Source organism: Dromaius novaehollandiae, chromosome 4, assembly GCF_036370855.1.
Source record: "Dromaius novaehollandiae isolate bDroNov1 chromosome 4, bDroNov1.hap1, whole genome shotgun sequence".
In the NCBI taxonomy this organism is placed as follows: domain Eukaryota; kingdom Metazoa; phylum Chordata; class Aves; order Casuariiformes; family Dromaiidae; genus Dromaius; species Dromaius novaehollandiae.
This window is the reverse complement of record NC_088101.1, coordinates 75,266,071-75,278,829: the sequence shown is the minus strand read 5'-3', so window position 1 is coordinate 75,278,829 and position 12,759 is coordinate 75,266,071. Positions and strand designations below refer to the sequence as shown.

General features: G+C 36.4%; 1 protein-coding gene across 7 annotated transcripts in view; it reads right to left on the bottom strand.

Moving 5' to 3' along the window:
• Nucleotides 1-365: 365 nt before the first annotated feature.
• Nucleotides 366-12,759, bottom strand: part of KIAA0232 (KIAA0232 ortholog) — a 70,425-nt gene continuing 58,031 nt past the window's right edge. For 6 of the 7 annotated variants that reach the window (XM_026122035.2, XM_064511462.1, XM_064511463.1 and 3 more), the window contains 3 exons: nt 5,858-5,966; nt 3,980-4,077; nt 366-3,035 (listed from right to left, as the gene is read on the bottom strand). In XM_026122035.2, coding sequence (XP_025977820.2) covers nt 2,856-3,035; nt 3,980-4,077; nt 5,858-5,966 — 387 coding nt within the window. In that variant the 3' untranslated portion in view covers nt 366-2,855. The remainder of the gene's footprint in view (nt 3,036-3,979; nt 4,078-5,857; nt 5,967-12,759) is intronic. The other variant, XM_026122036.2, reaches the window with a different exon arrangement.

Genomic DNA, 12,759 nt, shown 5'->3' with positions numbered 1-12,759 from the left:
AAGAAAATTAATGTGTTCTTTAAACATGATGATGTCATTACAAATTCATTTTAGGAATGAGATCATGACATTTTTTACAAAGATAAAGTGGGGACTAAGTTTGTTACATTTGTTTTGGTTGTCTGCCTTTTTTTTTCTTTTTTAAGAATACATGCAGTGTACTTATTTTTTTTTTGTCTTTATTGAAAAACCATAGAAGTAGATGCTAAAAATTTATAGAAAGGAAAAGGACTCCCAAATTGGAAGTCTCATGATATCTCTTACTTAAGAATGTTTAATTCTTAATTGCTGTTTTCTATCTAAATTATATACTTTAGCTAAAGAAAATGAACACGTACACACACACACGCACACACACCATCCAGTTGTCCTTTTATATTTTTATTCGGTGTTAAGTAACTCCACAAGAAAACAAAATCAGTTACTCTGGTGTACGTGAAATCAGAACAATACAACCACTTGAAGCAAAAAGTAGAAACAAATTTCAGCCCAGGAATGGAAAACTGATACTTCAGTGCTATGGATATGCAATGCGCTTCATACCACAGTGCGGTTCAGCGTTTGCTAACCTTTAATGCTTTTGTTGTTGTTGTGTGTGTCTCTATCCATATAGGAAAACTAAAAACCACACTTCAACTCTCACTGAAAGCTTTAGAGCTTTAGCCATTAAACTATGAAAACAAGTAAAGACAATTTGTTATTGCCCAAGCTCAATATACCATTTTATTTTCCCCAAAGGTGCTGGAATATTACATGCCATAATGTAACTATAAGCAACACCTTTGCTATTTTTGAGCCCTTTCTTGCCAAAGAAGCAGCTCTATCCAAAATAAACTGAGCTGAAGTTTGTGTTTGAAATATATCCATTTGGTCATTTCTTATTCTAGAATGAAGTTCTATTCCATTCTTCGCTGTAGTGATCTGAAGAATTTGTGTGTAAAGTTTTTTTTTTCTTTTACTTTCATGTTTACAGTTAAATAGTTCTCAGTGCAGGTGCTAAACAACCTCTCAAGGAAGCTCCAGAAGAAAGTAAAATATATAAAAATCTATCCAAAGTCTGCAAATAAATTAAGAAAAAAAAACTGTAAAGTGTCAAAAGATTTTTTTGTATGAATACAAACCTTAAAACATATAGTTTAATAGGAGGACCAAAAAAAAGTCCCTGGGTAAGGACAAACCAAGCCAATTTTAAGTAAGGATTTCAATAAAAATGTTGCACAAAGAATGGCATGTTTTTTTAAACCATGTATTTCAATTCTTACACTATTAATTGAATAACGGCAACGAAACCCAGTTATTATGAAAACCTTCCTAGCATAGAACATATTTCAAAGCCAGTTCAGCTCACATTTCAAACAACTATAGTTCTCATGAGGTTTATTGCCTGTCAAAATTAATGGTTAAGCTTTTCAAGTCAGTATTGGACTTTCTGCACTTCCTGATGTTATAAACATGCTGCTATTGTATAGATTAGTTAGTTCGTTGTTGTTCTTTAAACTATGAGTTGGTAAAAACTTAGAATGTTTAGTTTTGCAAATATTGCTCCTCCTGGCTTATACATTTTGCATAATGTGTTAAAAGCACAAGGAGTTGATAGTCTTGTACAGATGCAACTTGACAATGTATTGACTTTCTAAGTTAACAAAATAAAAATTTAAAAAGCAAGTCACATAAAGCAACAATCACTACTGCAATCACACATGTATGTTGTAAGTCATCACTTTCCCTACCCCCACCCACCACACACATAACTTGCCCCACACATTCTCTCAGAAACACAAAATGAACTACGAGATTTACTAAATTACAGCCACAACAGCAGCTAACTGCAGCAGCCACAGGATTTCTTTCAAGTGAAGCACTGACCCTTTGCATATAAAACACTGAACACTCTGAGCATTTTAGATAGTTTCAGTCATTCAGGCTCAAATTCAGTATAGGATGCTTTTGCAGGTTACATGAATGCCATCATTTGCAACAAGACAACATTCTCATTACTTGTTACAAAATTCACAACAATCCACACATCACCCCAGTGGTTTATTATTTTTTGGTGTTCCTTGTTTTTAAATTTCTGCCCTATATTGGCAAGTTACTAAAAAGGACAAGAAAAAAAAAAAAAAAAAAAAAAAAAGGAAAAAAGCCCACATTGCCTCCATACCTACAAAAAAATCCTTGGCTTCTCCAGTTAGCAAAAATACAAACCATGGTATCCTCAGTGTTGGTTTGCAGGAAGGGGGGAGGGGGAATCATAGGATAGAAAACACAGTTTCTGTAAGTCTCTAAAGCACAACCCTGTTGTTCCTACTTCAAAGTTATGAGATTTACTGAATGAAGACTGGACAAGTCATTCATGCTTTTCTCCTGCATTCAGAAAGGCACTGATAGATTACAGTGTTAAGTATTTATCTCCCAGTTCTTAAAGAACAAAGCCTAATGTGCCAAAAGCTAAAGTCTCTGAATAGCAGAAGTAGTTGTAGACACTGCGATGCTAAGAAGATAGTAATAGTGGTAGGGCTACAGTTACGAATGAAAATAACTGCAATTAAGATGCAAAAAAGCAGTGGTACTACTAAGACAAGCACATGCACATCCATTCTTGATTTGACAACACAATCTAGTCTAGTTCAAATAGCCAAGAATTTAACAGTTTTGGGGGGGGGGGGGGGGGGGAATCTTCAACAGGACAGCTGTGTCCTGATCTATAAAATAAGCAAGAAGAGAAAGATAAATACACATCTGAATCCATTAACTGAAGAGGAAACTCAAGTTGTTGTTTTAGAGCTACAGACCCTCAAGAAGGATAGTTTTCCATCTCATATTACTTTTAAATCATCTGTTCTACTCTGCAGTTTTTATAGTTGAGTTCGAGAAAAAAGCTCCTCCTCACAAGGATCAGCCCATTCACTTCCACCTTCTGAAGCTGTGTCTTCAGAGCTGGAGCTATCACTGGAGTAGATGTTCTTCCTGAAGCCATTTGGTTTTGCCTCAGAATTTATATCATCTGCACATCTTGCTTCATAAACAGAAGAAACCTAAGGATTTAAACTGACAGTGTTGATTGGGAACAATAAAAAAACCCAACATGCTTGTTCGCTTCTAGGCTGGTAAGTATTACAGGATTTTTGTAGATGTTCAGAAGCGATGTCACAATTGCAGTGCCTGTTTTCCCTTTCCCTGAATTAGTCCATTATGTATTCAGGACTAGAGAACAGCAGGAAAATAAAGTTTTTGGTTTTTTTCCCCCCCATTCCTTAATTTTAGGGTTTGCACAAAACAGCAAGAGAAACAAGGGTGAACTAAATTAGAACACATGATCAGCAGTGGTAATTCAGAAAATTACTCTTAAAATTATCTCCAAATTTTGGTAATAAATATTAAGGAAATGCATCATTAATTTGCCTGAATTTCCAGCAAAACCAGTACATTGTCAGCTGAATCAGTAAAGTTATAGAAAGCATGTCACAGTGTAAGACTTAAGTCTTGTCATCAACATAAAGTTCAAAAACATATCACTAAATTGCATGTACACATGAATATTTTCCCTTCAGCAAAAATAATAATAATAATACCACTAAGTGCATCAGCTTTTTGCTTGACAGGAGAGAATCAAGCAGACATTATGTTCCACAGCGCACATCAGCCCACCCCATGCTTAGTGAAGTCAGAAACTGAGGAAAAAAAGATTTGTATTTTTAACATGTTTTGCAAGCAAAAAACAAGCATTCCCAAAGGAAATTGAATTTGCTTAACTACCAAACCTGAGCGCTGAGAGGAGTCTTCAGAAGAATATCCAAGACAAGACAGAGATTTTAAAAAAGGGATGAAAGAAAAACTTTGAAGGATTTTTCTTAGGGATTTCATTTGAGGCCTTTTTTTTTTTTTTTAATGCTGAAAACTGTGATGAAAGGAAAGATGTGGCGGCGTACCCTTACAAAACAAACAAAAAACTCCTTCCCCAAACCAACGACAAACTTACCATATTAAAATCTAAAAGATGTTCATCACCACTGGGTGTTTCCTTTACATCTGCAAATTCTCCTACACCATTCTCTCCCTTGGCATTTGTATAACACTCTTACAGTGGTTTTTGTTTGTTTGTTTCAGAGGAGGAAGAAAAAAAAAGAATTGAGAAATACCATTATTTACATTTAGCAAAAAAAGAAAAAAAAACTAGAGAAGTAGTCTTAAAATTCACACTCTAAGCCACATAAACGCTGTGCTCGTTAGAGATTCAAGTTTGACATCTAAGCATAATATCTTACTAAAACATCACCAAATCTTGCCTGGATGACCAAATAAAAATAAGCTACTTACTTAGTGAAAACATCTAAAATAATGAGGTTAAAAGAACAAGATTTACCTTTTTTTGGTTTTTTTTAATCAGAAGAGACCCAGTATATTTTTTAATTCTGATACCACATGCTGTTTTAGATCATTCACATTCCTATACCTATCCAAAATCTACTGCAACAGCAGCCTGATCCTGACTGAAGTGCAAAACAAAATAATGTGAACTGCTGTGGTTTCTACTTCTACCAGAATAAACCTTCCATATATAATAATATCATATTCATATATACATGGATCACATGTATCAGTATCCATAAAGAAAAAATATCCAAACAGAAAACTGGATACAGCTAAAGATTTGTGAAAGAATAACATTAGCTCTGAGGAAAAAGCTCTGGTTTTGTTAAATCTAGTCTAAAGATAGACGAAATTCTGGAACTATGAAACTTAACACACATTTTGCCACTGTACTAAGTAAGCTCTGAAGTTCATGCTATTTTGTACTGTATATTCTGTGTCTTCCTCTGACAAAGTGGGGTGGTGAAACACGGAGATAGTTCTGTGAGCTCACCAGCAGATGTCAGCAAAAAGATTATGCAATTCACTTGCAGGAATTAAAGGCTTCTGTGTAAAATACATACTCGAGATTGCCCAAGTCAGTGTATTTGCTATTACACCAATAAAACCACTGCCATTACCCCCAGCACGCTTTACAAAGGGACACCAGACATTTTTGTTTTGTAGATACTGAGCATTTTTCTACAGGAGGCTGTGCGACCTGTCCCACAGGTAGGGTACAGCTCCAAGTCCTGTTAGGCATGGATTTGTCCACTTCACAGTGCAAACATATTTCTACAGTGAAATAAGTGAAGATGTTCTTGAAAGTAACCTAAACTGTCCTAAACACCAAAGTAAGGATATTTAGGCACCAGGAACACAGTTTAGTTGTTTGCTGTTTCAGGTGCACTCGAAGAAAAATTAAATAATAATTATTATTTGCTAATCTACTTCCAGGTTATTAGGGAAACAGATCTCTAACTGAACAGAGACTGAAAAATCCCCAGGCTGCCACTGGGCAGGAACGGCTAAGAGGCAGGGCCCTCTGCTTCCCAGCCGGAGAGGAGTTCCACACGTTCACTGAATCACTTGCATGTTGTTTATGCAAACCCATCAAAGGCAATTTCTGCAGTCTTATAAAATTAGCTACCTAATATTTATTATTCAGGTTGAAAAATATTCCAAAACCTAATAAAATATTTCCAGAATCAGAGATTCATGCTCTCCAGGTAAAGCAAAGCTCTGGAAATTTGCATAAACTGACTATTTTTAAAGCATTTTAATTTAAAAACTACTTAGAAGCACGCTAGAGATTTATTACAAATGTAATTTAACCATCCCAGGTCTCTCTCAGATAAAAAAAAAAAAAAAATCTCACAGAAGTTTACTGCTTTAAAATAAGATGGTAATTCTAATTCACCTGTAACAATTCAAATCCATAACAAAATGTGCTTAATTCTAATGGCAGTGCAACAGCAAGTTAGCTCAAACATGCATAGCTTCTTACCTTCGCACTGTGAGGCAGGGAAGAGGGGAGAATAGAGTGCCTTTTCCCACCAGCTCTGTTTTTCCTGGCTGCCACTCATTCTCTGCAGATCAGTATTCAATATAGGAAACTGTTTAGACAATAATCACACCTCATTATACCATAAATAATATACTTACATGTTAAGGAGGAAAGGCTGGTGATACAACCAATTTGCTAGGTCCTAGAAGTCACACTGTTCATTTTTTAATACTAATGGGAAAGGACTACAGTAAAACATTCATTATTTGAACTATTACAGCCAGTATGAACCCTATTCGGGTCTCATGCTTTACTGATACCGTATAGTACAAATGCAGTGTAAAGATGAATTCCAGTACTTTATTTTATAATCTGTGTAATCTTACATTATAATTTACTTTATAATCTGAGTAATCTAATCTTGCTTTAACAAGAGAAAACAAATAGCTACCCAGGAGATGAAAAATACAAGGAAATAATGAAGCAGATTTAGTCAACATGATAAACAGTTCCATGTAAAACAAAAAAAGGTGGCAAACAAACAGCAGCAAAATTTAATATTTAAATTCTGGAAGGTAACTTAGCAATAGTAACATTAATTTGATATCATAATAAAAATCTAGACAATTAATGGTCATAAACACAATGAAGAATTTATGCTAAAAATAATCTCAATCCACTCACTAAAAATGCCTCAATACTCTCATATTTTAATGCTAATTTAAGTCTACCACAACCTTGTTCTTGTGAAATTAATGGACACGACTAAAATACTGAAAGCCTGTCAAAACAGGTATGTGCCTAGCTTTATGACTGTATCTGTGACAACCCCATTGATCTTCAAAATATGATGCTGTCTTTTAAGATCCCCTATAGCTATAACCTGGAATGATTCATATACAAACTATAGTGCAACTAGCTATTACAGAACATTAACAAATAAATTTCAACATTGAGTTTCTATGCAGCTTCCTCCTCTACTGAACTGAGAACTATTAAACATGGAATATTAATGAATCTCCTTTTTCTTCCTCTTTAAGCTATAGTAGAACTATAAACCTATAGAACCTAAACTTACAAATGCTTATTACTTAATAAACAGCAGTCCCATTCAAATCAAATGAGCAACTCATGAGTGCTGTATTCAGAAGCATCTGCCACATTCAATTTTTTCCCCATAAAATTCTGCTACAATGAGTATTGTAATTATCCATGTTGGTTTCCTGTCACAACATTCCTGCAACACTGAAGGACACTTCAAAACTGCCTTCTAAAAGCCCAAACCCCAACTCCAGAAAAGGGATTTCTTAGAAAATTAAACTATAATATCAAAAAAAAAAAAAAAAGAAAGAAAGAAAAAAAAGAAAGAAAGAAAAGAAAGAAAGAAAGAAAGAAAGAAAAAGCCCCAATGTCCCAATGTTCTTGCAGCAGGACTTGGCACTGGCATTTACATATAAATTCAATCATGGAAGACTTGCTCAGCTGCTGGCTATACATAGAGGCACCTAAACACCACAGACACTTTGCTTTATTAACTCGAGAATTTCTCGTACCGCTGCTGTCACGCCTGCACTCCTACCTGCACACGTGACCTGCTGCACGAACCCGCGTTTCCTGCTTGCGGGTTGCACGCAGAGCCAGCCGGGCTCTGGCAGCGCACACCAGCGATAGCTGCTTTGCTCCCTGGGCTGAGTCGCAACCAGAACCTGTACATGTGCCTCAGGGTGGCCTGGTGATTGAGCTGACACGTTGGCTTTGGCGTGACTCAGCTCAGGTGTCCTTCCACCGCTGCCTCAAAAGCGGGGAGGATTAGAGAGGCCAGAGACACTCGGTGGCTGCACGCAGCAGCAGCCCAGCAGGCCTTTGATTAACTCGCACCTGGGTCCTTCTGGACCCATGTTGGCTCATGTGGAACAACTAATGCTATGTCTAAGCTAGATTTCAGGGCAGATCTGTAAAGCAAAATGATTGATGCAGACAACCTTGTTATCCATACCAAATGCATTTTGAGAGTTCATACTCTGGACCAGCATCAGTCTGATCTCGTGGACTGGACACCCACAAGCAGCATCTTTTAGGGTTATTTTCATCCAAAAGGAATCCAGCTGTATACTCCAAAACTGGTCCATAATGAGAGCTAAAGGACAGTGAATGGGCGAATGGGAGATTTGCTTCAAAACTGCACTTCTAATCCAAACTAAATGACTAATGGAAAACACCCTCAAGTACTTTTACACGAAGTTTTTATTCCAGGAGTGTGTGGCAGTTTCAATTCACTTTTAAAATGAAGGGGAGGGGGGAAGATGGTGTACGTGAGGGAACCGAAGTCCATTTTATACACTCTTTGAATAAAAACATTTTCTCCTATGGTCGTGTAGACATTTACTACGATCGCACAGTCTGTCATCGTGAAGAAAATCCGTGAATTAAAGAAGTATCCTTAACTAGTAAATATGGAATACCAACTCATTCCCTTTAAAAACTGCATTTTCTGTTTATGCTTCTTCTCATACACTCAAACACACTTCCAGTGTTCTATGAGAAGTCTTACTAAATTTTTCATCTACCCATCTAAATTGCAATTCTCAATTGTACTAGTATTAGAAATTTCAAGAGGAAGTCTTTCCTCTCTAAAACTATGCATTTTCCTCTTAAGTAGAGCTCAAAGACAAGACGAAACCAATTGCTGAAATAACAGTTTCACTCCCAGTCTTGTTGCACATCACAGAGAATACTGAAAGTTTCCTTCTTTGTGTTTTACAGCTAGACATACGATAATCAAAGCTTTTCTTATATATCCTTAACTGGAGGCTCTAAAATCACCTGAGAATCTCAGCATTCACCAACACAAAAACTGCTATAATTTTGTAGTTATGCAAGATTCTCCTACCCTCAAATCCTGGCTGACTTCGATCATAATTCTTTAGTAATTTTCAAAAGATTAGGGCTAGAACTGTGCAGTTATATGCAGAAACTAAAACTTCAATTCTTCTCTTTTTTCACCTGCATTACTGTTTCTGTCCCTCACTCACCTCTCCACACCTCTTTGTTAGGCCAAAAGCAGAGAAAATCGTTTTATATTTGGCAGTGTGTGTGTATAAATTTGGAAGTAGAGTGAAAGAGTTTCAAAACTTTAAATAGCATTTATATGCCTTTCGTTGACATCTAGCAGACTTTCGTTCCTTCCAGTATCATTCTGGGTCTTCTTTCTCAAACAAACCTGCATAAGAACCTCATAAGACAACAGGGCTGTCCATCTAGATCTTCGATCCAAAACTTCAAGTGAAACCTCTGGTGTACAAGAGAGCAATCATTCTTTGCAAACATCTGTATACATACTTTTTAAAGGAACAAAAGCAAACAAAGCAACAAAACTAAAAATTCAACTGCAGTTTCAGAAATTAAATTACAGTGGAACAGCTATGGAATCTAGCTGAAACAAAGGGGCTAACAGGAAAGGCTTGTCTTTTTTGCAAGCCTATGTGGATAACAACCATTTTAACAACACATCTGGCATCGTGATGGAAGAGCTTGCAGACTTTAGTGTTTAGTTAAGGCTACAGGTGAACAGAAGGAAAAACAGGCAGGAAAAGGAAAGACTGTTTCCTTCAACATCAATGCGATTTCCTCTGACAGATGAGATTTTTCCTCACCTCTCCCACTCACATATATATTTGAAGTAAGACAGCCAAGGAAGATTACTGTTCTACACAGTTTTCTCACATTGCTGCTTTGTTTGCATGACTGTTACAGAGAGCAATAAATAATTCATTAGCTGATCAAACTGTAGTGCGAGTACGTAGCAGAATATTGTATTAGATTGATCTGGGGAAAGGAAAAGCTCTTCAGCTACGGTTAACACTTCAAATTGTAGAGCTGGCCCTACCAGGATTACTGCCTGGGAGGAGCATTTTAGTCTTCGGCTGTTTTTGCTTGCATAAAATGTTCCACACTCACTACAGTAAGGAATGCATCCAACTCAACATTTTTCAGCTGTGACTAACTGGCATCCTGATAAGCAGCACATTTGAGCAGTACCATTGCCTTGCAGGCATACATGAAACCTAACTGCAATATCTGTACGATATGATACTAAGCCAACTTGTAGAAACATCTTTGACAGGGACATTTACACAGATGAGAGAACAGCAACTAACAAAGTCAAGAAAGACTAGGTCTAAAAGGACAAATGCAGAGTTCCAGAAAAAAGATCCAGTCATACTGTGTTCCATCAATAAACCTGGACTGTCACCTCTGTAATACTAGATTTGAATGTGTAGATGGAAAAGCCCAGGAAAAAAAGGCAGGAGAAACTTGGAGTTCTTCTCCTGTATTTGGTTATGTATACAGAATTATTAAAACAAAAGTTCATGCTGGAAAATTAAAAAAACAAAAAAACAAAAAAACCCCACAAAGCCTAAAATACATCAATTTTCTCTTTTAAAATATTTCTCAAGTAACAGTTTGCTTGTTCATACAAATAGTCCATTAAAAATATAGTGTTATTTTCTGCCAGGAAGAAAAATGAAGATAAAAGTCTTATTTGCATACTCTCAAAGAAATTTGTTAAAGAGACCATTTAAGACTATGAAATACATTTTTCCCCCCACCAATAGTTGGTTTAGGATTTGCTTATCAACTTAAATCTTATTTTACCTACAACCTGCATGAGCAGAAATATTGTAACTTTTTTTCTGCTCCTGAATAGAAAAGTGTTCATGAATGCTTAATTTTGTATGAGGCATCAACATTTTCCGTCGATCTCCTTGCTTCTAGCACAAAGCTTTCCCTACAGTTACAGATAAATCTCCCCAGCAAGAACTACAAGTCCATACGGCAGATCATTTTTTTTGCTAGCTAGAATAGTTCCACTGGACAGAACTCAATTCTTCAAGCAAAACTTGTGCAAAGCATCAAACCACCATCTCTCTGCCCACCCATACCTGCCTTTCCGTCAATCTCTTTACCGTCCCACTCTTCCAGCTTTTCTTTTTTTGTGTAAAGAACAAAGGATCTTCTCAGAGCTGGGTTTTACAGTTTTTAAGAGTTTTAAAGACCATCTGGCTCAAGGAATTAAAGGAAAAAAAAAAAAAAAGCCAGCTGCCCTGTTTTACTCTTCAACGACACTCTAAAGCTTCACAGCTTCTAAAAAGAGAAAGCTTTGTTAAATTGTTTTGCCCAACACTTTGCCAGGTGCATTCTCTATACAAGATAAAGATAGTAGGGAATGAAAAATCTATTTCATGCAACCATAAACAGATACTAAACTCCTCTCTACCATACCTCAACAGATATTTCTCCTATCGTGCCAACCCTGTATGTGAAGTTGCTTCCCCCATTTACAGATGGAAGAAACAACACAAAGGGTCTTTCCAAACCAGACAGCAAGACTGCAATCAAGATGGGATAGAATACACTTGATTTTTGTTTCTGTTAGTCTTTGCGCTTTCTGAGCTTTGTGTACATTTAATTTCTGCTAATTATTTCTGTATTTCTGATTAGGGGCTGTAATTAAAAAGTTTCAAGTTAGCAAAAGAGTGATTCCAACACTGCTCTAACAGTGTTTGGCGCCACATAAAATCTCCTGCCAAATGCAGAAACCTTACTGCTAATGAACTTAAATTCTTTTAGAAAGACTGCTGTAAAGGAAGGGGGAAAAGGATGACTAGCTAGACTCCTCTAATCAGATTTTTCCTTTTTCATAAATACAGGTACCAAAGTACACATAGATATTATTTATTCTGCTGTTACAAATATAAGCATAAATATTGTGTGCCTTTATGAGCTTTATTTTTGAACCTTCTCTTTTCCGTGATTTAATCCATCTACTCTTTATAAATTCATCACCTGCATTTATCCATGCAGAATCATAACCCTCCCAGTGCAATTTCGCCCATTCTCCACCCTCAGGGCTTTTAGAAAACTGAGGTTTGCAGAACTGCGAAGTCCAAGCCTATCAACTGTCCCGTGTTCAAGGAATATTTTTATATATGTAAACAAATATATTAATTTATATAAACATACAGAATCTGTTAAAGGGATAGATTCTGAAACCAAAGTTAGCTAGCAGACTGAGTATTTCTGACAAGTTGTGCAACGTGTCTGTGGCTTTTCTAACAGGAATGAAAAAAAAAAACCCCACAGAACTCCAGCACACTTTCATGGAAGGAATACCTTTCAAAAATATTTAAAGGCTTCGCACCTTCAAGATACCCTCTAACATGTTGCCTAGGAGCAGACTGTGCAGTAACAATACTTACTCTGCAGTTTATTCACATAACACTTTTGTCCTCCAGTCCCCCACCGCCTCTTGCTGTAAGACTGTAAAACTGTGTGTCTGTGTGTCCATCCCTCACTATATAAATGAATTGTATGTGCAAAACCACCTATTACTTTAAAAAATATCTTTTTAAAGAAATTTATTAATCCTACATGTAATTTGAAGCAAATCAGAAGTTACTGTCATTCTGCATTCAAACATCACATTACCCACTGAGTGGACAAGAAAAAAGACAACAGTTCCTTCTTAACAAAAAAAACTCTGTGAATGAGAAGACCTGAAGAGATCCAACTTCTAGAAAGCCACTTGTCACCAACTTCTAGAAAGCCACTTGTCACCAACTTCTAGAAAGCCACTTGTCACCAACTTCTCTTAAAACTGCATCTAAAATCTATGTTATGTCACCACTTGTAATACTTGCATTATTTTAAAAGCACAATTGCTACACAGGTGAGAACACTGCCTTGAAGAAAGTCAGCTTTTCAGTAGCTTTAACATAAAAAATTAAGCAGTTCACTGTACAGAAAAATATTTATGAATTGCACCCAAAACTGACACACTAACACTGGACTGAACTGTGAAAGAGCAGACTCTAGACTCAGCTCACATGCTAACTGTCAAA